General features: G+C 44.6%; 1 protein-coding gene across 2 annotated transcripts in view; it reads left to right on the top strand.

Annotated features, from left to right (window-relative positions):
* Positions 1-26,330, top strand: part of ntn2 (netrin 2) — a 67,148-nt gene that overhangs the window by 31,547 nt on the left and 9,271 nt on the right. For both annotated transcript variants that reach the window (XM_061221656.1, XM_061221646.1), the window contains exons 3-5: positions 8,907-9,095; positions 19,676-19,825; positions 24,176-24,229. In XM_061221656.1, coding sequence (XP_061077640.1) covers positions 8,907-9,095; positions 19,676-19,825; positions 24,176-24,229 — 393 coding nt within the window. The remainder of the gene's footprint in view (positions 1-8,906; positions 9,096-19,675; positions 19,826-24,175; positions 24,230-26,330) is intronic.

Here is a 26,330-nt window from a genome sequence, read left to right as displayed (position 1 = left end):
TTGAACACTCCTGCTGTCATTGTATGTATATTTAGTGTTGTTTCATTGCACCAAGTATGGTTAAGTGCCATTCCATAGCTGATATTGACTGTTGTTTTGTACTGTTGAAATTGGGATTGTTCATAGTTCTTGAGGAGGAGTAATTAGCAGCTACTCTAGTAACAATACAATGCTACTGTAGTATAGGTGTGTTCAATCCCTGCTGAAAACAGCTAAAGCTAGGGTTTGAAACAGCTGGTAGCTGGTAAGTTCAAGTTCGTCCAGCTGGATTTTACACCAGCGATCTTATCTGAAAATGGCATATGTGGGTGCCTAAGTTTGTTTTTATTTTAGCCCAGCAGTACAACACCTGATTCAACAGTTTATTTAATCATGGTCTTCAATGCTGAGCTTGATAAGTTGAATCAGGTGATTGAGTGCTGGGCTAAAACAAAAACCTGCCCCCACTTCAGTTATTTTTGGATTGGACACCCCTGGGAGTATTTCACTAAGCAAGATTATTGAGTTGAATAATTGGATAACTGGATGTACCCGGAACAGCTCTTTACTTCAGTCCATGTTCCAGTTCTGTGAGGATTCCAGGTTTCAATTCACGGACTTACCCAGCTAACTCAGTAATCCCGGTTTGTGAAACAGGGCCTGGCTCTTGTTGTTGTTTTTTTTCCTACTCATTCCCCGTTTGTTCCTTCATTATGTAAATCAGCAATTTGTTGAGGCTTAGTCTTTGTTTTAAAAATTCACAAAACAGCATAAAATATGCTTCTTAGCAGTTTTAATCACAGACTTCTGGGCTATCTGCGCTCTTGCTTTGAACCCCCAGCTTTCTCCAACAGATAACAATTAGCAAGTGTTTTTAAAAATCTCCCGTTCGGCTTTGATGTGCTAATGAATGTAGAAACGGCCATGCTGCTGCGCAGTTATCCCTGCTGAGACTAATTAGGGGGGATTTTCGGGAGTGTGCGGCTCTTCAAAACAAACTAATAAACATTCCATGTGTTGCAGAAAATCCTGGAGCACTACGGAGGTGCGTTTAAGAGCCCCCATCCCCCCTTTCCTTTACTGCCACCCTCCGCTCTTTTCAACTTCTCTGAAAAGTGTACAAAAAATAATAAGAACAGAATCTGCTCGAAGCGCAGGCCGGGTCTCAGACGAATCGCTGCTGCTGCATTGGGGCCACTTTTGGGGGCCATTTTGGCAAAACTCAAGCAGTGGATGAATAGCAGGGCACCAGCATAGCTCAGAGCTAGCCGGTCATTTTCATTGTTGGTTTTCTCTTATTTTAATGGCCTGCACCTTCTGGCCCGCTGCAGGAAATGCAGCATTCCTTTACTGCACACGCCCCGTGTGCCACATATTTGACACACTGCAGTCCAGTAGAGATGATCCAGTGAGCTTAAACACTCCCAAGGTTTTTGTTGTTCCTTTTAGGGGTGTAGGACTAATTGGGTAATCAGTCTCTTTCATGTGGTACAACAAGGTGTTAATGGACACAAGTGCCCACAGCTGGGCCTGTGTTTTGAGCTATTTGACCAGCACATTTCTCGCACTGTGTGTTAGCATACTCCTTTTCCTCCTCTCTTCAGTGGGGGTTAAGAACTCGCATGAGGAGTCAGACAAGGACTAACGTCTGTCTTAAAGCAGCAGATGAGCCAGAATGAAATAGGGAAGCCGAGCATGTTTTATTTATTTGTTTGTTTGTATTGTTTATTTGGGGGTAGCAGTGTAGCATAATGGTTAGGGAGCTTAGCTCTTGTAACTCAAAGCCTGTGGCTTTTATTCCCAGGTGGGGAACTGCTGTTGTACCCTTGAGCAAGGTACTTACCCTGAATTGCTTCAGTAAAAATATCCAGCTGTATAAATGTATCGTATGTTTAAAAAAAAAATGTCAGCTCTGGATAAGAGCGTTCGCTAAATACCAAAATGTAAATGTAAACGTAATCGCTTGAAGAACTCCCTCTGATGCACATCCGGCATGGTTTAATGCTATGCCACCATTTGGTTTCTTGCTCATTGAATACAAAGGAAGGCGATGTATTGCTCCATCTTTTGTTCTTTGGTTTCTGCTATCGTAAACAGCCCTAAAGCGTTTGACTGTCCGATCTTAATTAAAGTTGCCTCTTCTAAGAGCGGGTCCCGTACCACTGTTCTCTGAAACCACCGAGGGGAGAAAAAAAAGGCTGTGCCGTATCATAGGAAAAATGACTTATCTCGGAGCGGGATTTAAGCAAATAGTTTTTTCATTAAGTGGAGAATTCCATACAAATTGGTTCCATAATAATAGTCAGATGGGATTGGGAGAGTCTGGGAATGAACGCTTTGCTTGGACTTGGGGAACCTTGCAGGGCTGGGTCCTTACCTATGCCAGTGCTATTACTTTCCTTTTACCTTAATATGTACCAGTGCCAGGTCTTCTCTTTCACCTTAAAGAAAAAAATCACTGCACTCAATTTCAATCCATATGCTGTTACTTATGTTTATTGTGCTAGTAATTTAACCTGATATAGCGTTTTTTCACGAGGTAGAACATTCCTTTTTAAAATGCTGTCATGCTCGGGTCTTCTGATTTAGCATTGTGATACAATCCCCGAGTGTTTCGGCAATGACTCAAAGACATCATAGACGTATACTTTTGAACTATGGGAACTTGAGGCCAGTGAAACATTGCAATCTTAGCGTACACTCTCCATCCAGATTAAGTTTAAAAGATAGGAACATTGGGCCTCATGCAAGAACATTTTCGGAATCGTGTCATACATTTTTCATACTTTTTTCATACAAAGGGCTTGTACGAGTGTGCCAAGTCTGATTCAACAAACAATTCTGACTTTCTAAATAAATTATAAATAAACTGTCATAAATTAAGATGTGGGTTATAGTACAGCATATGCGGTACTGTAGGTGGGGTCCCTTAGATAGATGGCCAATGGGATTAATAAAAACAAGAGTACGTTAAGGGGCCAATGGGATTAACAAGAACATGTAGTCCGTACCTGATTGGGTAGACTGCAGGTCTGCAGGACTGCAGGTTTTTTCACAAAACATAATCAACATAACATTCTCATTCCTCTTAAGCAGTCCAGTAAAATACATTCCTGAAACATTTGAGGTGAGAAATGAGCAATGCCATTGCTGAATTTTGGTTTATATTTAATCTGCAATCTGAAAGTCTGAAAGTTTGAAAGTTGGTTCTGCACTGCAAACCTCTCCATAGGAAATGAATGGAATGCGTTCTTTACATGATTCGTAGGACAGGTCGGGCATTTAGTCCTAATAATAACTGCTGTCCCGACCTAAGAAAAAATGGTAAATGTGTGAAAACTGGCTCATACAAGCGATTTAAGAACTAATCTGTTCATACGAGTGGTTCTTGCATGATAGAGAGAACATATGTACCTGCACATGCACAGTGGATTGACTACAAGTGAAAACGCCGCATGATAAGCAGCTAAGAGCAAGAATCACAATGTACAATGCAGTCCGTATGCATTTGGGCAGTTGGTACAACTTATGTTCTTTTGGCTCTGTAGTCTGTAGTAGATTTGAAATGAAACAATAAATGTGAGGTGCAGACCGTCCTTTTTAATTTGAGGGTATTTACTTCCATTTCAAGTGATGAGTGTAGGATCACATCCCTTTTTTATACATAGTCCCTCCATTTTCGGGGACCAAAAGTCATTGGATGGTTGGTTTTTGTCAGCTGCTTCTGAATAATCAGGTGCATTAAATGGCTTCCTTAGTGCTGGTATTAGAATGCATTCAGTATCTATGCTTGATTCTAGGCTTTTGAGTCTGGCATTTGTCATAATGGTGAGAATTCTTCAGACATCAACTGTAGAGGTCTTCCTTGACCTACTAGCCTCTTTGCATTAGCCCACCACTGCTCTCTATCTCCTTAATGATGTTCCAAACAGTGTATTTTGGAAGGGCTATTGTTTAAAGGCTCTGTCTGACTGTTTTTGTCTTATTACTCAACCTCATAATGGCTTCCTTGTCAGCTCATGTTGACAAATGCCAAAAACAGACTCAATCAAAAGCCTTCAATTAATACTAGATACTGAAAGCTTTTTTTTTAAGCGATGGAATACACTGACTATTCAGAGGCAGCTGAGAAGCCAACCAAACAATTACCAATTGCTGGTGTTCCATAAAATGGGGGGGGATATGTATAAGATGTACACGCATCAATCGGATGTAAATACCCACAAATTAAAGGGTTAAGCCTGCAATTTAACCTCAACGTTATTGTTTCATTTCAAATCCAATGTGCTGGACTACACAACCAAATGAGCAGAAATTGTACCAACTGTCAAAATACATACGGACTGCACTGAAAATATTTTTGTTTTCAGCCCTTCTTATTTGCATCTCCAGGAGTTCTTTTTTCTAAATCTTAGGACCACTGCCTTGTTCATTTGTATTACTGTTCACACAAAATAAAATTTTTATTCATATTTGGATGAATTTCTCCTTTAAGCCCTTGCCAGTACAACATTTTCCCTTTCCGTGTATAACAAGGCCAGGCAGAGTTGGGAAGAGTAGCTACTTAAAAAAAGTATAAATATTGTTACTTTAATGAAAATGTATTAAACTAACGGTAGAGTGAAGTATCTGGACCAAAAAACTAGTCAAGCAAGGTTTCTTACACTACATGTTAAACAGGTACAGTATTATTTGAAGCCCTTTAATGGCCATGTGGATGAGTGGCATTCATATTGCACATCCATATTACATGGATTTTCCATTGCCTGTAAAATGCCCAGTTAGTCCAATTGGGAGCATATGGGACCATAGTTTATTTAACACTGTAAATTTGACTGTGTAGCTAAAGCCACATAGAATGTCTCACTATGCATGTTTCCCCACCAATTGAATGAGCAATGCACCCTTAAATCTCTGCTGTAAGTTATTGCTTGCTATTAATATTATATGATAACAATTAACTTTTATGTTTTATATTGATGTACATTAGTACCAGCAATTTAATTTATTTTTTAAATTATTTGTTATTCATATATGAATTCAATATATTTATATAAAGCAAATATCAGGCTACAGTATGCACCATTCAGGGTATGCACCATTGAGCTTAAAGCAAATCATTGCTCTATGGACCAGAGAGAGATAACAGGTGAAACCTGAAAAATGCACTTTAAATTAGTACAAAATCCCTCCACTTAAGTACATTAACAGAGTACTTCTAATGAGTTACTACCTAACTCTGGTACCACTCTTCTTTCAATATTAAATATTAAGATTTTGGATGAAGCACTTGGTCATTGTGCAGTGTGGAAAAAGACAGTTTGTTTCCCTGTGTTCACATATGGGGTTCACAAATTTTCTTGATTGTTTACAAAGAACTTAACTGCCAATGACACATTTCCTGTTATCAAGGGAGGAGAAATGCCCCTGCAGTGTGAGGCACAGAGTGTTTCAATATGTCTGCCACGACCAGAATGTACCGACTCACCTTCAGGTGAATTGGGAAAAAATGTGTGTATCGCTACATTCTGAATATTGACCCAGCACTGAGCAGTTGTTGTTTATTTTATTGGGGGCAACTTTAACAGAGCTGGAGAAGACTCCAGCTTTGTAGCCTGTTCCAAGTCTTTCATATAATAGTCTGAATCTGTGGGTGGATTTGACTCCTATCCTAACTGCCATTGAGTCAAAAGGTCATATAAATTACTAAATACATTTGAGTAACTAACAGAGCTCTGTTACAGCGCAATATGGGCCTTGTTTATAATATGATTTTGTGATCAAATTGTATCTTGAATAGCGGCTTACGCAGAAAACTAAATAGTTATTGATGAAATCCCACTTGGACGGGGGATATGATCATATCTCTACATGAAACTTGCCTTCAGTTAATTACCTACTTGTTATGTTGAGGGCTGCGTGTGAGTCCCCAAAGTTGGCAGTGTTCACTCTCTTTGAATGACATTTAATTCACCAATTTTAGGCACAAGAAATGTTGAAGTGCAGCTTTATTTATAGTAAAATGGTTATTGGCTGCATTCACAAGACACAGTTATTGTAAAACATTCATGCAAGTTTAAGATTTTGCCTACAGTGCCATGACAAAGTATTTTACCCCTTCATGATTACCGCCACCATGTTGACTGTTGGTATGATGTTGGTATGATGTTGGTATGAAGATCTACAGTATAACTTAATTTGTTTTACACAAAAGAGCAAATGTGGAACGATAATGTGGAATAAGAACAAATAAACACCTTTTTCTATGTTTGTAATCTTATCGGAGACGTTGTTAAGCCATGCTAACAATTTTACCCTTAAAAGTTCTCAGCAAGGGGCTGCTGGGTAGCTCATCCTATTAAGGCGCTGTTGTAATACAAGGGTGTAGCCCACCCATATACTGTCCCAGTGTATGGATGTGCCCCAGAGTCTAGAATTTAATCTAGGCTGTGACCGTGCCACACTAGACTCAAGCTAGTATTCCTCAGAGAGGGCTTCAGTTAGCTAGGAATACAGTATCTCATTGTTCACTACGCACTCCTGCTGGTTGATAGGGCACCATCATGTCCGCATATTGAGGTTTACATGGAAGTACATGTCAGCTCAACTCGCAAGCTGCAGTATAAGGAACTATATTAGTATTAGATCACATTTCTTCCCCATTATGACATTTGACCACTTCTGCAAGCTTTTATGCATTTAGTTGCTGCCACATGTTTGGCTGATTAAATATTTGCATTAACAAGCTGCTGTATAGGTCTACCTAATAAAGTGATCACTGAGTGTATATTTTAAGTTGTTCAATAAAGCATTTGAAATTAAAAAATACATTTGAATTTAAATCCTTAAAGTGCCATACAGCAGACATCTATCAATCATCTATCAAAATGTCCTACTTAGAATGCAAATCAGTCAAATACTATGTTCTTAAACTATATCTTGCATTGAATCTGGATATGGGAAAACAGTGTACATAATATTCTATATTATTTTCTGATGCCATTGTTAATATGATTTAATCCTCTAAATGTGTCCTCGTGTGCCTTCAATCTGACATGTTGTATTCATTTGAGAGCGCTCACATTCAGATACACATCCTCAGCTTTGTGCAGCCTGGTGCTGCTTCCATTCAGTCCTCAATCCACCTGCTGTGTCGTGGTATTGCTACACCAGTGGCCTTCACTACTTACATGAGACTATACTAATTGGTTTTGGATGAGCCTATACAACAGCCTTTATTGTGTGAGCATTGTTTGTGAGCAGTGGGCTTTGCTGTACGCATACGCATTTTTCTTGTACGAACAGGTTGAGTTCTATCAATCTGTAGTTTAATGGCACATGTTTGATGGAAAATGAATGTCCTAATGATGTTGTTCAGCCAAGGAGAGATGTTGTTCTTAGAAAAACAATAAGACCAAAAGAGAAAGTACAGGATGCAGTTTTAGGTTTAGGTTTGTAGGTTCATTTAGGTGACCGCATCCGCGTCACTACTGCAGTGAGATCTTGAGCCAAACTGGTGCTGAGCAAGTCTGAGTGCACGTCTGTCAGGGCTTGTTTCTTGTACCTTTAGTACAAGAGTTCAATCCACTTCCAAAAATAGGAAGTAGCTCAAAAGTAGGGGACGGTTAGTGCTTATCAGTGCTAATGTGTTTTAGAACTTCACAAATGTGATGTTGGACTTGAAAGTTTAGTGGCCTTGTAGAAATTAGCAGAGTGATTGATTTGAAGCTTGCTTCAGGCTTAGGAAGCTTGTGAGGTCTGGTCTGAATTGAATCATCCCTATCTTGGCTTTATGAATTAAAGAAATGACAAAGCAACATCTGGGGGGCAGATGACTCTTGACTCCATCCGAGTTGGTGATGATGGCATGCCATCTTCCTGAATGACCAATAGTAAACTCCTTCTCCAGATCAAGCTCTCAGGACCTCTATCCGTGTTTGATTCCGGTTAACCCTTTGAAGAGCAGGTTATTTAAAAAGTCTCTAGAACTCCATAGCTTTCAATTACCTGTCGTTGATCAGCAATAAGATGTTCCGTTAAGCCCTATAGGGCTAATAAGTAGAAAAAGAACCATCCTCTATCATCTCAGCATTCAGGGATTAGACGGCAAAAAGGTGATTATGTGAGTGATTATGCTTGAGTGTATTTGAGGGGACTTTTAATGAGCAAACCGCCTAACCTCACCTCCTATCTACTCTTCCTCTCCACGCCAAGAGCGCAGCCTTGGATATACTTTTACAAAAGCCCACACAGGAGGGGCTACTGCACCAGCAACAGCTTCTGCATCAGCAAATCCCGTCCAGTTAGATGGATATTTACTCAGCATGTAATGTGTGTGATGATATAGCCACAGTATATTTGAAAAATTCCAGCTTGGCGTTTTGTGTCAGCCATTCTGCTGGCAGGAAACAGTAAGCGTTTTTCACAGTGTCCTCCGCAGACAAACTGCTGATACTCTAAAATTTCTATTTAAAAGATGAAGAAGTAGTAATAAACTGTAGTCTTTCACTTAGTTCACACTTTTTGAGAGCTTTTTGCTTTTTGTTACTTCAAATAGCAAAAACATTCACATCAACTCTCCTTTCCTTGAGCAAATAATTGGGGCTCAACATTGTCAGAACTTTATCTGCTTATCTAGTCAATTCAGAGACTGCACAGTTGCATGAAGAAATTCAGTCCTGGAAAATAATATGCTTTGTGTGGTCCAATAACACATTTCTCTGATAAGGCACAGGAGCAAATGTGCGTCATATTATATCATAACCACAGATGTATTTTACATTCAGCTTTGTTACCTGCCTTGCGGATTCTACTGTGTGCTTCTTACGTACATCCACCCCTTACAGACAGCTTCCTAAGCCTGTATTTCCGCTTGTTCGTTTCAAACCCCTCATTCTCACCCCTCCCTCTGCCTGTCCCTCCTCCAGCCTGTAACTGCAACCTGCACGCCCGGCGCTGTCGTTTCAACATGGAGCTGTACAAGCTGTCCGGGAGGAAGAGCGGCGGCGTGTGCATGAACTGTCGCCACAACACGGCCGGCCGCCACTGCCACTACTGCAAGGAGGGCTTCTACAGGGACCTGGCCCGGCCTATCACCCACCGCAGGGCCTGCAAAGGTACAGCGCCGAACCAAACGCAGTTTCATTTATTCAGCTTTGTCATTCGTTCGAGTGTTTCTATGAGTGAGGCACAGAGGGGTTTATCGGGTCGGATGATACGCTAATCCAGTCCAGGTTTATCCGTCATAACGTATGCTATGCGCAAACTGTGAATGTAAACAGTTTTTGAAGCGCTCTTTCTGTAGTCCTCTGGTAATGATGCGAAGATTCAATAAAATATTTTTTTACCAGAGGCTGTTTATCACATAGTAAATTAGATTAGTCGTTGATCAGGTTATGTTTATTATGAAAAATTGTTTTAGAAAATTGTTTACGGTTTCAAACTGACAGGGAATATGGAACGTTATGTGTTTCGTTTTAAACCGTGCTTTTTTTTTCTGTTCTGTCTCATACGGAGAACAACTCGAGTTTCCTGTTGGCCTTTTTGGCTTGGGGAAATAGGCTATTGCTGCCTTTCTGAATCAACAGCAGAAGGGCACTGTATAAGTCAAGCATGTAGATTATTATCTTTGTCTGTGTGTTTGTGTGCGCGTGTGAGAGAGTGAGAAAGAAAAAGAGAAAGCTAGAGAGATAGAGAGGGGGAGGGCAGAGAGACAGGGAGGTCGTGAGCTCAAGGTGTCAGGAACTGGCTGTCAATCGGCCATGATAACCGGTGACACCTGAAGGTCTCTGTCAGAATCAGTGTTCGCCACAAAGAGCCCGTTCCACTGCCTTGTCTTTTCTTTCAGATTTGTAAGGCTGACATACTCGTGAACTCAAGGCAGCGGCGTTCCCGACTTAGCCCAAAAAGAGTGACGCATAAATGATGAGAAATGGGTGCGTCTCTGCTGGCTTTTCAGGCGTGTCTGTTGTGAAGACGGTGTGACCTCATTCATCTCGCGAAGGGAATAACAGTACGCCGCGGAGACCCGGTTGAGCTGTCCGGGTCACTCGGCCCCGTTCGACGGAGATAAGATCTACACCAGTAAAAACAATAACTGCGTTAGCGCGGAGGCTGAATGGTGGCTGACCTGACCCGGCCCTCCCGACAGACAGGCCTCTGTGGGCCGCGTAATGGGAAGCAGACCTCTGCTGCCTCCTCAGCCACGGGGACGAGCCGGGAGGAGGCGATTTGTTTTATCAAAGCCGACAAATGCGGCGGGTCGCAACGGCCTCCGCGGCGCTAAAACGTTATCGCTAAAACTCAAACTCACGAAGGAAACGAGACTCCCGCGGCTACAGGAACGGGCCCGGGCGGCCGCCGCCTCCATTTATCCGGGCTCTTGTTATTCTCGGCTCGTGCCTTTCAAGTCCTCCGGGCCCCCTGGTTTCCCCGAAGCCGAGCGTCCTCCTCTCCTCCGGGCGAGGCTGTTCTGAGTCGGCCTGTGTCGGGGAAGGGGGGGGGGGGGGGGGGGTTCAGAAATCGGCGGGGTCAGCGTCACGTCTGAAGCCGGGCACCGGCAATAAAATACAGGTGTTTCCTGCAGGCACGCGGCGGAGGGAAATCTGCTTCGAATCAGACCTCCGCGGTGCGGCGGCCGTGCCAGCGCCGGGCGGCCTCTCTCCGAGCCGAGCCGCACCGAGCTTTAATGGCCGGGCCAGGCCGTGATCGAAGGGTCAAGTGGCCAGCGCCTCATCTGCTCCCAATCACGTCTCTGTGTCGACTGCGGGTCCTTCAGAGGGTCGGGCGCTGGTTTGGCCAGCCCGGGCACGCGGGGGGTGGGGGCAGCAGTGCGGCTGTGTCACTTTTGGGGTTTATCGCACTAAGAAATGGAAAAAGCAAGAAAATAACCACGCAGAAGATACACTGAGGTTATATGCAGTCGTCTGGGACGAATGAACACGAAGCCTACTTACGTTCTATTGAAATAACGCATCTGTCTGATATTCTGATGTGTTTGTGTGTGCTCGGAAATAGCATGAGCAGTTTTCCGACGAGCCGGCGAACCTTGGCGTCGACGGGCGAGGAGCTTAAAAAGCGCAAAACGAAACTGGCGGTACCACCACAAGCCACGTAGACGTTGCATGTCTAAAGAGCTCTGACTCGGGATGACTTCTTCTAAAGTGAAACACATGTAAAGCTTTTGAAAAAAAGAAGGAACACGAGGCGATCCCGGAGTATAAACACGGAGATGAAATATCAGGCTGGAGCCAGAGTGGTGTCCACTGAGAGACACGCACAGACGCACTGGTCTGGGTGCTTGTTATGAAATGCTTAGATGAGAACATGTTTGGGGAACGCACATCCAACGTAAGATTATCCAACTTTCTCTAAACACCCCCCCTTAACTTTCTCCCGTATCTTTTTAAGTTCTGCCCCACTGCACTTTCCATTTGTATTAGCAGCGCAGTGAATGACAGGGAACCCTCAATTTCACAATGTTAAAAAGATATAGTCAACAACTAGTGATACGTGCGCTCCCATTACACAATGGCGCTATAAGTGTTTGTTAGCGATCCAATCCCAACATGACTTTGCATGTTTTATAATACCTGTTTGAATCCACAAAGTAGTCCATTGTCATTGCCCTCTTATCTCTCCAAGAGTTTTTAACAAGCCAGATATAATATGTATACATCCCTGTCTCTTTCGACCTCGGCAGGGGTTTCGAGAAGGTGGCATCCATTTATATAGATTTAAAAATAACCGTGAACATTAGTGAAGGACACTATAATAAAAAAACTGAAACTATGTTGGCTGGCATACAAAGTACTTATACTCACCTCTGCAGTTATCATTCATCTTCTTTACAGCCTGTAGTTTCCTCAGGCTCCCTGCAGATAGAGGAAAAAAAGAAAGTAGTAAATATCCATGTGCCTACAGTATGTCGGGAGACCTCACTGGAAGCTGCAATATCAAGGAGACGTGTATGACTCATGATCATAAGTCATAAGATTGCTCCTGTTCAGATTTTACAAAAGGGCCCTAAACATGCCGCTGTTTTCAGAGGACGCCATTTGCTGTAGCGCAAGCAAAGCCGGCATCACCTTATTATTGTCCCTGTTGTTGTAGCTCACTCTCCTGTCCAATGAGTGGTGCTGTCATGTGTAACTGATGCTTAAATTGTTATGTATCAATTACACACAACATTTTACCTGAGAGCATGTAGCTAACTATCAATTTCCTTCAGTGAATTTAAAGGATAAACACACTTTTCTCCATTTGCGGCAATAAACAAGATAAGTGCATAAATAGTCTTCATCGACTTAATAAAGCAGCAAGCTTTTCCTGCCCGAAACAAAATGAGACCACAGCCCATTTGATTTTATGCGTAAAAACCAAATTTAACGTGCTTCAGTTTGCGTGATAGTATGCTGTTAATAAAAGCTGCTTTTTTTACTACGTTCTATATTATGTGCTATCTCTGTGGGGTAGATGCCAGAAGTCCTTCATTCCTGACTCAAATGAAATAATCCCATAATTTCCACCAAAGTCATAAAAAATTCAGCAGTGAGGAATATCATCATTCCTAAATTCCATAAATTTGAATGACCCCCTTTTGAATAAAACTTTCAGTTTGAATTACAGTCACAATGCAGCCAATAGTAAAACAATGAGCACTTCCCATTGCCAGGAGGCAGGGATCCATTCATTAGACAATCTATAGAAGGCTAATAAAAATCACATGGATAAAGTATTTATTTGATGAGCTACAGCTTTACCTTGTTAAATAGCCATATGGCTATACTGAATCAAAACATTTGTACTAGACCTCAGACCAGCGCTGGCGAGGCAATAGCTTTGGATGTGTGCAAGAGGAATGAGGATGGTCTGTGGCTCAGTGTGTGGGGCTGCTAACTGACTGCTACCCTGGTAGCACAGACAACAGGAAGCAGGGCGTCCCTCAGAAAGCTAAAGGTGATGTAGTGCAGAAATCTTGGATTAAAATACTTTCCTATGCTTTTCTAGGCTTGTGTAGTGTGTTGAAACCTATTAAATACTCTCAAAAATGGCAAACCCCTATCTTGTGGCCCTCATGGTTGGCTCAATTGCAGCGGGGAAGATCAATTTGAGAACACAAAAGTATTTGAATCCAAAACAGTTATGTATTTGACCCAGGTCTGGGAGCAGGTGCAGAACAGAGGTTCCCTTCATCTGAGCCTTCATCTCTCTTGTGTACAAAATACATCTTACGTGAACAACAATTGGATTCAGTTTAACCAGTATAGTGCACATAATATGTGTATTGTTTAATTAAACTGTGGTGAATGTCAAGGGAAATTATTTTATTTGTAGTAAGGAATCTTCACCATGTGATTCTTGCAACCAACCTCAACTCCCCCGTACAATCTAGCAGTTGGTCCTACTCCCAACACATAGTTTGGGACCAACATAAGGCAGCGCTGACTATACAATGGAATGTGAAAAAATCTAAAACCAAACCTGGTCTAGAAGACATTTGAGAGGCACATCACAAGTGTGTCATAACTTGTATCTTTCCAGAGGAGTGTCTGCCCTGTCCCTGATCAGGGGTTTGTGGGGCATGCCAGACCTCTTCACCCCTGCCTGACACTTCTTTATAGCCTGAGCTCCTGCCGACCGCATTCACAAACTGCTCTTCAGCAAACCAGAGGTGTCTTAACGCTGCCTGTCATGTCCTCAGACACATAGACAAGGAAAGTCATCGCCGTACAAAATCCTTTTTACTGGTTTTTAACTGCCTGGCACCTCCCCGCGTAAAACTTCAAAAGGACACGGTGTCAAGGGAGGGTAAGCATGTGAGGCATGATAGCGCCAATCTGCTGTCACTCTCAGTGTAGGATACGTTAAATCCTGTGGAGTAATGGTGGTTTGTACAGTTGCAGGGTATCATTATGGAGATCAGAATCAGAGAAAAGTACCATTTTGACTCCATAGATCCCTCTATGCAGCAAGGGCCACTGCCCCAATACAGTATGTGACTATTGTATTGTACTGAACAGCTTTCTACTGTACGCTATGTATATATGTTTTTATATTTTTACTTAAGACCAGTGAATTTTAAATTAAGTTTAAATTTAAACCCAAAATGTACAAAATGCTCGACAAAGTTTTTACGTTTCAATACAACGTACTGCTATGCACCCAAACAAGCACATTCTATATAACAGCTAGCACTCTTAGCATCAATATCTGAAAATAGTGGCAAATAGTTATACTCCCATACTTTTATTTAGACAAAACATATTTTGTGGAATATGTCTCAAATCTAGATTCCAATACAATACTCATCCACTTGGGACTCAGTGCCTGTATCAGTGGGATACATTACTACACTACCACATTCAGTAGTGAGAATATTTTGTGATATGAAGGGACAGTATGAGACACTTTGCTCCATAATGGATTATTCAGATGATTTACATTGACTAATCTGGCATAATACATGAAAACGGACTTGATGATTTATGCATTTATGCAATTGTCTTGATTATATTGCATGATGTTTAGAGCAGGTGGTACAACTGTAAGCTACTAAAATATATGTTTTAATTGTAGTTGTACTATCAGAAATATTATCATGTACTGTACTAATATTACATCACACATGAACATACATACATGTGTTTATGAGGTGTTTGTATGCATGATGTGCACATGTTGTTTTTGATAATAGGTGAAAAATCTAGAACTATAAAATCCACCTTGGTCCAAATTTTAGAGCTATAAAATACATTCGAAAGATTTTACAGCCCTGCTTGTTAAAGTAATTAAACCTCCACAGCAGCCAGCGCAGTCTTCTTTTATCACAAAGCAAAAATCTACTTGTTTTGAACAGTCCATTAGAAACATTTCAGGACCTGAAATTACGTATGACTACATGGTTGGCATTCAGGGCAGGATTACGTGAGTTGTGTTCTTTAACGTCGCAGTTTGAAGTGTTGTTTTGTTGCTAGGATCAGCCTTTCCAAGCACCTCTACTTTGGTACAACATTACACCCAGACCTGGGTCGAATACGTAATTGTTTTGGATTCAAATACTTTTATACGCTTTACTGAGCTTGTCTCATGTATTGGAAACCTATGAAATACTCTGAAAAAAGTGCATACCCAGCCTTGTTCTCTTGGTTGGCTCAGTTGCACCAGGCAAGATCAATCGAGTGCAAAAAAGCATTTGAATCCAAAACAACTACGTATTTGACCCAGGTCTGGTTTTAACTTCACCCATTGCCCAGTATTTGAGGGCTGATTATGGGCACCCCAGATAAAAAACTGTTTAAACAGAAACTGGCCAGGCACCCAGCTGTGTCTGGCAGTGAAAAAGTGACATGTTTGACCTCCACAGATCCTCTGAAACTAGTCCCCTAGAGGTTCCCATGCACATTAGCAAAGACCCACCAGAATACACTATGTCAATGCTGATTATAACAATGACATTCCCCTTTTACCGCTGAGGGAAAAAAGAGCCCCAAATGTGAAGAATCAAAAAGAAAGGAAGAAAAGGAAAGGCCCTAAATAAGGCTTTAATTATCCTAATTACCCTTTTAGATAGCTGCCCTTGCTTTCTCTGCCAAGTTTCATTAGTATTAATCTTCATTTTCATGCATTCATTTTCTTCTGTCATTAAGAACTAAAAGAATGACTTTCTCCTTTCTCTTTTTCATCTCGTATCTTGGAATTGGAACACCGGAGGAATTTAGGAATTTGTTACATCTGTTGAGTGTGTTTTTCAGTGGAGATAATGATCGCAGATGATTTGCACATATTAAAACATTGCTTTGAATAGGCGAATTTTGAAATACCTTAGTGCGAGGGTTGCAGTATTTGTTTTCAAAGACAAGATACAGCAAATTATCTTTTGTTCCATCTGTCTGAAAGCACTCTTGCAACATTGCCAGTAACACACACGAATAGTGCCAAAAATAAACAACATGCTATTTCTGTTGATTTTAAACAACCAATTGGCCTAGTTGTCACAAGCATAAATCAAAAATTATGCTAAGCAATATGTAACCAGTTTATTTGGGTTTAAATCAGAGTTTATATATTATGCCCTGCCAAGGTAGACGGTGATGACAGAAGGGTTGATTTAGTGTTTGTACAGAGCACAGAGTTGATGCAGGAACAACACAAAATGGCCACTTCTCAGCTTCAGTGTGGCACAAGCTTGGACAGGCCTTGGGAGCCAGTTTTATGAAATGGATCCAATGGCAGGAAGTTTTTAATGCGGTGCACCCACCTTCAGATCGGTTGACAACACATGACGTAATTTGGCTCTTCATGTCGCTGAGGGGTCCTCACCACCCCGACGACACTGAATGCCAAATCAGATGCGCCCCACTGCTCAGTCAACTTTACCATGAATCATCCATAACTCCATCAATCGTCCATCAATCATCCATTGTCTCTTACTAAACTGTTACTGTTCTCTCGTCACATTCCAGACTAGTATTAGACATGGTGGATCCGCGCTCACATGGTTTCAGTTGTACTTCTCTCGGTTACGGCATATTTTATGACTTCTGGAGTAGTTTTGGGTTCACGGTGGAAATCTGGCCTATTTTTTAGCCGCCTTCGTTCTCTTTTTCGGGGCTTAATGACCTCGCCGACTTCAAACGGCGGCTGTTAGGGGCCTGATCAGCTGCAGTTTGTTAGCACATCTGCGAGCGTGAAGGGGAGCAGGAGAAGGAATGTCAGAAATTCCCAAATGGGCTCCTCTCGGCACCTGGGCGCAGGAACGAGCCGGAGCGTGAGGGGATGGAAACGATCGTACCGGGGGCTGCCGTCCTCTGACCTCTGCCCTTGCACCTTTACCCCAAACGCAGGCGTGTAACAGACCCTGCCCTTAACCCCCGGAACGTGGGGACCGCCCGAAACGTGCAGTTTGAGCGTTCGAGGTGGGAGATGGGAATTTCCACCGGCCGGATTTATGGAAAGCAGCTTCAAACATCGGAGGTCACTGACACCCGAGAACGGGCCTGCATGTTCAAAGACCCAGCCCTTGCTTTCATGGGTGTCCCCATTAACAGGTGGTTCAGCCTGTCAGCTACAGAACGGCCACAAATTAAACACAATAAAAACAAGCTATATCACCATGGGAATTGTTTTGGTTCCTACACGGTTGACACTTCTTTGCTAACCTGTTTTACTTAAGTTAGATTCCCAGGTTTTTCCCCCAACGGGTTACTTTTGACAGTTTTAATTACCCCTCTCGTATTACTGTCAGGTAATGTTGTTTACCTTGGGCATTTCTGAATCAAATGGGGTTGTTTTCTATCAAATTAATCTCAAACAAGGGAGAAAGAGCTCTGCTTCCGTGTTGCTGCCAGTGACTGTGCATTAAAAACCTCACAGTGCCAAATCAGATAGACATGCTAAATGTACCATTTTCATTTTTCCACTTGATCCTATCTCGGACAATGTTTTTCAGATGTATTTGTTATTCACTGTAGCCAGGATTTCAAGCTCAGACAAACTAGTCCTGTTGTCCTCAGAAAAGCCTGATTGACCCTTGAGGTGCTTCACTTCAATATATCTATTGATTTCTCATCAGTAGCACCCAATGTTTCAGTGATATTTACATTTACAGAATGTAATGTCCCTATCTAGTGCAACTTACACAAGTCCTTTGAACTTCAGTATGACAACAGCTTTGCATCCACGCATTAGAAAGTAAGATATGATTTGTGCATTTCAATGACCAAATGAACCCTCTTGCGAATAACACTACGCAGGTGGCACTGATTGTTGACAGTATTTGTGAGATGTGTTTCACATCATGCACTTATTTCCTATTTTTGCATTGTGGAGGATTTGGACAAATGTTTTGTGTTTGAAGCCAGGAACCAAATTCATCATAATTGAAATGACCTTTGCCATCAGCATCAGTGAGGTAATTACAATGATAAGCAATACCACTTTTTGCAGCAGTGCTAATAACAAACAGAATTTACACAACATGTAAAGAATAACTTTGAACAGGTGGAGCTTCTTACGGGACACACCCCAGTCAGTCCATAGCACGCTTCCTGACTCTAATGTTCTACTTTATATTCTATAAGTGTTTGCTTGCATCAGTACATATCAAATATGTAATTATTTTGGATTCAAATACTTTTCTGTGCCCGACTAATTTTCCTGGTGCAATTGAGCCAACCAGAAAAGGACGGGAGGCAGGGATTGCACTTTTTCAGAGTCTGCTATAGGTTCCAATACACCAGACAAGCTCAGTAAAGCATAGAAAAGTATTTGACCCAGGTCTGGCCTGCATGCGTGTGTGCATGGGGTATAAAACATCCAGGTATAAATCACTGGCAGTTGACTTCAGTGATATAAAGTGTTTACCCCGGGAACTCTGTACCGCTGGATGAGGTGCTGCTCTGTTTGCGTGAGCGCGAACACCCTGAGCCCTCTGTTCAGTCTCTGGTCCGAGGCAGGGACAGCCAAGGACAGGGAGATTTACTCTTGTTTACGGTGAAGACAGAGGGAGTCGCACACTGATTCGGGTTCAGGTTCCCCCCGTGAGCCATGGCCCAGGAATGCGGACAACAGCTTCCACTCGATCCGCCACCTTGTAAACACCGAGACGAGGGCCGAAAATGTGCGGTATCGCCGTGTTCGGCTTTCGAGACCCGCGTTATAGACTCCTTTTACTTTTTTGTGGCTTGTAAAAACGCAATTGCTCAACGCGGGCTGAACGGACCGTACTATAACACCATGTAAAAAACCAGAGTGTTGGTGTTGGCAGGAGGGCCGGAGGGCGGGAGTGGCCGGGGAAGAGAGAAAGGGAGAGTGTGTGTCGCGGCACCAGGACGGCACTAATGGGACCGGACATCCACAACGGTACTCTGAACTTCCTTCCCCGTCTGCCCTGTCCCGCCTGGCAGTGCCAGCTGCAGTCGTACAGCAGTGCCCAGGGTGTGCTGCCTTTGCTGGCCTGCTCCCAGTCCAGGAACATTGATGACTTACAGAGAGCTCATGACAGGGCAGGGGGGGGAACGGGCCGTCCAAAATCACTAGTTGTAGTTGTAAAAGGGAAAATAAAACCCATTACATCTGAGGTCCCTTCTTGGCCGCTCCGGCTGTTTGGTCAACGTGGATGAATTAGCCACCCTCAGGTTCGGTTTTTCCATTAAAGCCAGCAATGGCCTCTCCGATCCAATAAATCAGAATAAGAGACTGCAACAAATGAGAACCATGTCCGTGCTGCGATTTGACAACACATTCCGTAAAGTGACTCCATCTATCTCATCTTTCTCCCTCTCCCTCCCTCCTTCCCCCACTCTCTCTTTCCCTCTCTCCCTCCTTCCCCACTCTGTCTCTCCCTCTCTCTCCTTCCCCTGCTCTGTCTCTCCCTCTCCCTCCTTCCCCTGCTCTCGCTCTCCCTCTCTCCCTCCTTCCCCTGCTCTCTCTCTCCCTCTCTCCCGCCTTCCCCGCTCTCTCCCTCCTTCCCCCACTCTCTCCCTCTTCCTCTCTCCCTCCTTCCCCCGCTCTCTCTGTCTCTCTCTCCTTCCCCCGCTCTCTGTCTCTCCCTCTCTCCTTCCACGCTCTCTCCCTCTCTCTCCTTTCTCCTTCCCCCGCTCTCTCCCTCCTTCCCCCACTCTCTGTCTCTCCCTCCTCCCCTGTGCTCTCTCTCTCTTCCTCTCTCCCTCCTTTCCGTCTCTCTCTGTCTCTCCAGCTTGTGACTGCCACCCAGTGGGAGCTGCCGGCAAGACATGCAACCAGACGACGGGGCAGTGCCCCTGCAAGGACGGGGTGACGGGCATCACCTGCAACCGCTGCGCCAAGGGCTACCAGCAGAGCCGCTCGCCCGTGGCCCCCTGCATCAGTGAGTCTCGCGCCGCCTCGACCGCACCTGCCCTCTCCCCAGGGAGAAACGCACAGCACTTCACCTGGAGCAGTGGTCCTGGTGCAGGTCCTGGAGAGCCGCAGAGTGCCGGTTTTTGTTGTTACTCGGCACTTTCATTGATCAATGAAAGCAGTTAATTACACAGTTAACTCACTTGGTATCTTGGGTATGAATTGGTTGCTGATATTAAGGCAAAAAGAAAAACCAGGACACCCTGCAGCTCTCCAGGACCAGGAGTGAGGACCACTGGAAGGAGTATAGGCAGCATTGGCATCATGTCAGTGAAGAGTGAAGAGTGATTGGCCACCACTGTGTCCCCCCGTTCCTGACTGATTCCGATTGACTGCGCTCTGAGCTAATGAAAATGGTTGTTGTTGGAAAGTGTCACACAACTAAGGTACATGACTGGGACCCAGAAGGTTGGTGGCTCAAGCCCCAGTGTAGCCACGATATGATCCGCACAGCTGTTGGGCCCTTCAGCAAAGCCTTTAACCCCACATTGCTCCAGGGAGGATTGTCCCCTGCTTTGTCTAATCAACTGTAAGTCGCTTTGGATAACATTGCAGCTAAATAACAAATGATAAATTATGAAGTGATTTTCCATTGTCACCTTTGACTGGTGATTGCCCCCCCCACCCCCAAAAAAAAAAAACAACCCCTAGAACCGCCCCTGCCTGCCAGACTGCAGGAGGTCCAGCCACTCTGGTGCCGCCTGGCCCCACGCTCTGCTTGTGAGAACCCAGCTCTGCTTATGAGGGCCCAGTTCTGCTTGTGAGAACCCAGCTCTGCTTGAGAGCCCAGCTCTGCTTATAAGAACCCAGCTCTGCTCGAGAGCCCAGTTCTGCTAATGAGAGCCCAGCTCTGCTTATAAGAACCCAGCACTGCTCGAAAGCCCAGCTCTGCTTAATGGAGCCCAGCTCTCTCGCACGTAGGGCAGCGCACTGACCTGGGATCAGGGATAACAGCAGAAGGGGAGCAGGAAGCTGACGGGAACATGCCCGGGGTCGGGCCTGGTAATCGGATCGTGCGGACGCACTGCGCTGCATCGGAGCGTGAAGGAGACGGGGCCCCGCGGCACGTGGGGGCAGCGGACCTGGCTCCGCTTCCTCTGTTTGTTTGCGTTTCTGTTTCCATGCCGTTCAGATCCAGAGATTGTTTCCAGTTTCTCATCTTGGGTAATGGAGCGGCCCTTCGCCAGCCGATAAACGTGGAGCGCCGCTCGACGTCTAATTAACCTGCTCCGAGCAGGCCGCTTTCACCTTGGTAACGGTGCGGTGTTTGCGCGCGCATTTCGCTCTCCTGGAGGCCAAAGCCTCCGAGAGCTGCAATTTGTGTCGTCTCTGGTGTCGAACGAAACAGAAAGAATGAGTTTGGGTTTACAACCTTCAGGATTAAGGCTCTTTTTCCAGTCGGGCATTGCTCTGGACGCCAGTTTAGTCTCGCCGCAGCAGCCGTGGTGGGGTTTGGGAGCAGGAGCGTGGCACGGAGGTCTGAGGACACTGCAGAGGGGCCACAGCCTCCGGGGTCGAGAGGGGGAACTGGAGGCGGCATGCCAACATGCTGTGTTGTGCGCTGTGTGGCCTCAGCTTACTGGGAGCAGATGGGCCAAGGGTAGGGAGGGAGAACACCGCGGTTGCACACGTCAAACAAGACAGATTCCAGTAGCAAGTCCCCCCCTTCCACTGCTGCCTTTAGTTCCGGCACATTCTGTTATCTGGGCTGAATGGGAAGTCAACATGGGAGTCAATTCAGAGGAAATAAAGTTGGTGTAGCATTGGTTAGCACATAGGTAACCATGTGCTTGTGTAACAGGGTTAGCTCGGCTGGTTCGTCCATAAGCACTGGGTAAATTGCGGTGAAGGCCAGGAGCAGGTTACTACGACAACACTCCCCGATGACATAAATCATTTAGCTGACTGGTAACACGTTCGACTGGCAATTATTTAAACAAGTGAGAGGCTTGGGTTCAAATCCCACCTCGGACTCAAATCTCTTGTTACACTACCTCTGCTTCAGGAGGGCAGTCGCCCACAGTCCATAGAGACCCGTTGAACACAGAGCAAGGATATAGCTGGGAATGGCACTATTGCTTGGTTAACCGTTAGGGCTTAAAATAAATTAAGCAAATGAGGTGCAGGTTGTGACAAAGAAGAGGACAGCTGGCGGCAGGCTGTGAATGCATATAATTTTTTTGTTTTTTAGGGGGTGTGCCATTTTCCAGGAATTCAGTAGAAGCTTGCGTCCAAAAGCAGTCTTCCATGAGTTCCTCTGTCGCTCAAAAACAAATGCCGCAGTTCCATTGGGAGTGTACCAACTGGCTTCCCAATCAACTGTGCAGCCTTAGCGTGGGGAAAATTCTATTCGTGTTCACGTTTCCACTTTAAATGCACATATTTTGCGGGTATGTTCACAGCTTTCCATTGTTGTGTTGTCATGGTCATGGGGTTTTCGATTAAAAAATATACACTTTGAATATACACAGTGCTTACAGCGTGTGTAGCTGTATGCGGGCCTATCAGTGTTTTGTGAGTTCGCCTCTAACCCTTATAGCATCTGCGCATCCATTTTCTGATCTGCGCCATCTGTTTTCACATGCGTTGCTGGGTTTTAAAGCCCATCTCTTTCTTTATAGATGAGTTCCATTGGATTAGATTCCCATAATCAGTTTTACTGTTTACATAATTTTCACCAAAAAACATTCAAAGCATGTTGAATGTTTCCCCCGTAGCCCAGGGTAGATATAGCCAACGTTAGAGAAGAAATAACACTTAATCCCATAATTAATAACAGGAATGCGTGGTGCATTAGAGCATCCCGTCCCAACATGGTTTTTGAGCGTGAGCGTGTACGTGTGTGTGGCATGTTGCTATGTGCTTTGCGTGCAATGTGTGCTTTTATGAACGTAAGCTTACGGTCTGTGTGTGCAGGATCTTGTAAGCACGTCTTTGGTGTGTGTGCGCTCGTGAAGCGGTATGCTTTGTGTCTGCGTGCGATATCGTGCGGTTCGTACGATGGAATGGTGTGGTGTGAACATGTGCCTGTGAGCGCTGTGATTAATGCCTTCAGCGTGTGATGCGGTGGGCTCTGTGTGTGTGCAGTGCGCTCTGTGTGTGTACGGTGCGCTCTGTGTGTGTACGGTGCGCTGTGTGTGTGTACGGTGCGCTGTGTGTGTGTACGGTGCGCTGTGTGTGTGTGCAGTGCGCTCTGTGTGTGTGTGCAGTGCGCTCTGTGTGTGTACGGTGCGCTGTGTGTGTGTGCAGTGCGCTCTGTGTGTGTACGGTGCGCTGTGTGTGTGTGCAGTGCGCTCTGTGTGTGTACGGTGCGCTGTGTGTGTGTGCAGTGCGCTCTGTGTGTGTACGGTGCGCTCTGCCATGCTGTGGTGTGCGATCGTCCATGAACCTGTGGGCAGTTTGCTACACTCTGTCTCAGGTTTTACATGCATACGGGGCCATTCCAGCTCTGAGGGTGGGAATGGTGGAAATCCCCCATCATTAGTGCACTCCTCATTATCCTCAACAAGAGAACCATGTAATTATACACTTCAGTGGTATAATGCGGATTATTACAAATGCCCACATGCATTACTAACTAGCATTTAGCAAATCTAAACAGCATATGAGAGTATTATAAGCAGTATTTTAATATGCCAAATAACAATATGTACATCCAGAAAATGTATATGTCACACATGACCGGATACTCAATCAGTCACAGTGCATGTATGTGGTGCTTCCATATGGGATCACAGGCCAACAAGGGTAGGCTGTCATTGAACAGCAGGTAGCCTGTAAACTCCTTCTGTCCAAGCCGGTGCCATGGTGCAAGCGAGGGTGTTCAGCTGCAGGGACTGCAGTGTGATTGGCCGAGTTCTGCAGGCAGATGATGCTGGCTCTCTCTGTCCCTCCCCCCTCACTCTGCTCTGTCAGGTGGCCCCACAGAGCGGCCATTACGAGAATATTTTAAGCTTAGGAGCTGTTTAGATGTTTCCATTGTGGTAGTGAGCATGAAGGATGCTGGTGGTATTATTATTATTTTGACTGTACTGCATTTGCTAACTTTACTCTCTCTCTCTCTCTCTATCTCTCTCTTTTGCTCTCTCTATTTCTCTCTCTCTCAAATTCAAATGAGCTTTATTGGTATGTACATACTGTAGATACACATTGCCGAAGCATGATAAAATACAATGAACATAGAATAGACATATAAACAGAATACAAACAAGTGTGTGCGTGTGTGTCTTGTCTGGTATTTGTGTATGTTATCTAGTATAATGTCGTGTCTTGTTTCTCCCTCTCTCTCTTGCTCTCTCTCTCTCTCTCTCCCTCTCAGAGATCCCAGTGGTGAACCCCACCGCAGTGGTTAGCAGCACTGAGGAACCTGCAGGTCAGTGCCCCTCCACACTGGTCTTTTCCTCACCACAACCTCCGACAGCTCTTTCTCTCTTTCTAGGTCCATATATTACTCTGTCAGGCACAAATAACCTCACGCCTAGACCCATTGATATTTTTCTGGGGGATCAATTTTTTGGTGAACAATTTCCATATACACTGGTTTTTCTCATTTCTGTAAAGACAATATTTTCATGATCAAATTTGCAAGGGGTTATTCATTCAAAAAAAATGGTGCAAACCAATGTTGAATCTGACAGATTGCTCATTTTTGTAGTTTCATCAGGTGGAATGTATTGCAGAATAAATATTGGTCAATTGGTGACTATATCCCACAGCAGATTGACTGGCACAATGATTATAATCAACAAATCAAAGTAATTCAGTGTCTGTTGGGGTGAGAAAGGACCCTGTCTCTGTGAAGGACATTCCCCACACACATCGCCAGCAGTAGAGGACTAATCCAAAGACCCGTTCACACTTACACTCTGAGTAGTAAATGGCCTGCCATGAGACAGAAGACAGGACTAAGTGTGAAAGCAAAAGTAATTAGCCTGCAGTTTGGCTCGTCTTGATCTTTGGCAGTTCGTATTCAGACAGCTGGAATAGGTGGTCTCCTGTGGCCTGGTAGTGGCTTCTGGAAAGTCTTGGTAGGGCTGGCATCTCTCACAAAGTTCACCTTCGCTGACGGAGGACATTAGCATATGTTTACTTGCACATCCCAGTGACAGAAGCATAGGACTTCCCCTTGTACAGAGCCATTAGGGTGTCAGCTGTTCCCTGTCCCCTTACACAGAGCCAGTAGGGTGGGAGTTAATCCCTTTCCCCTTACACAGAGCCAGTAGGGTGGGAGTTACTCTTTATCCCCTTACACAGAGCCACTAGGGTGGGAGCTGTTCCCTTTCCACTTGCAAAGCGCCAGTAGAGTAGGAGTTAGGGTGGGCGCTGTTCCCTGTCCCCTTACAAAGAGCAAGTAAAGTAGGAGTTAGGGTGGGAGCTGTTCCCTGTCCCCTTACAAAGAGCCAGTAGAGTAGGAGTTAGGGTGGGCGCTGTTCCTTGTCCCCTTACACAGAGCCAGTAGAGTAGGAGTTAGGGTGGGAGAGGCGCGAGGGACTGCTCGGAAGCTGTGCTTTCAAACAGAGTTCCAGGCAGGGTGGAGGATCACCATACCGATGACTTACAGTCAGGACGTCCTGGGACTCAGAGAATAATATACTGTGCGCATCTTGCAAAAATAGAATGAAATGAGCAGCCCTGTGGAGTCTGGCCTGGCTGCACTGTAACTTCACTTGCCTCTCTGGCACACCACTCAGCCCCCAGCCCCCAGGGGTGGAGCAGAGACCTGCCACACACACACAGTAGGGACATCCAGACACTCTTCTGTGTTTGCCAGGACAGCAAAACTGAGCGCTTCTGTTTTTGTGCTCATCCGTGCTGCTCGACTGCTTCTTCAGCTAGAAAGGAAGTGTGGATTTACACCGCATGTCAACGTGTGGCACCTTCTCTTCAGGTCCAAGGCGGTCCCAGATCAGCCCACGTGATCCCTGAAAAGGTTTCAGGGGTGGCTGTTTGCAGTTTGAGCAAGCCATTGATTTAAAAGAGAAGAGGACACCAGGGTAACCAGAGACCTTTCCTGCAATTGTGTTGGCTTTCAGCAGACACTCTTCAGGGTCACTGGCTGATTCATTGGGCTTTCCAGGTGATCGCCCATCTGTGAGTGACTTTTCACGGGAATATACACTGGCCCGTAGCCAGGAGCTCACCGCCGACATTGGCCAACCGCTGCAGCTAGCTTACAGCTTTCTCTGTTCACCTTTTTCATTTAAAGCACTTCCATGAGGTAACGCAATGCCGTAGACCACCACCCCATTTTAACACATAGAACAATACCCTGACCATAAGATAACAACAGGTGTAGTTTATGTCCGATAAAGAGCACGAAGGTTGTGCGCATACGCACGACTGACAAACACACACATATCCTGTGTCTTTTATGCGATCCAGCTGGCGGGTAGCTCGCACTTTCAGATGCGCACTGTCTCCAGTAATTTAAGAAAGCGTCGCTTACATTGAGATGGAGTGCCTTTGTTTTTGAT

This window comes from Conger conger, chromosome 2 (assembly GCF_963514075.1).
Source record: "Conger conger chromosome 2, fConCon1.1, whole genome shotgun sequence".
NCBI classification, from domain to species: Eukaryota; Metazoa; Chordata; class Actinopteri; order Anguilliformes; family Congridae; genus Conger; species Conger conger.
The sequence above is the reverse complement of the archived record's forward strand: the minus strand, read 5'-3'. Positions and strand labels throughout refer to the sequence as shown.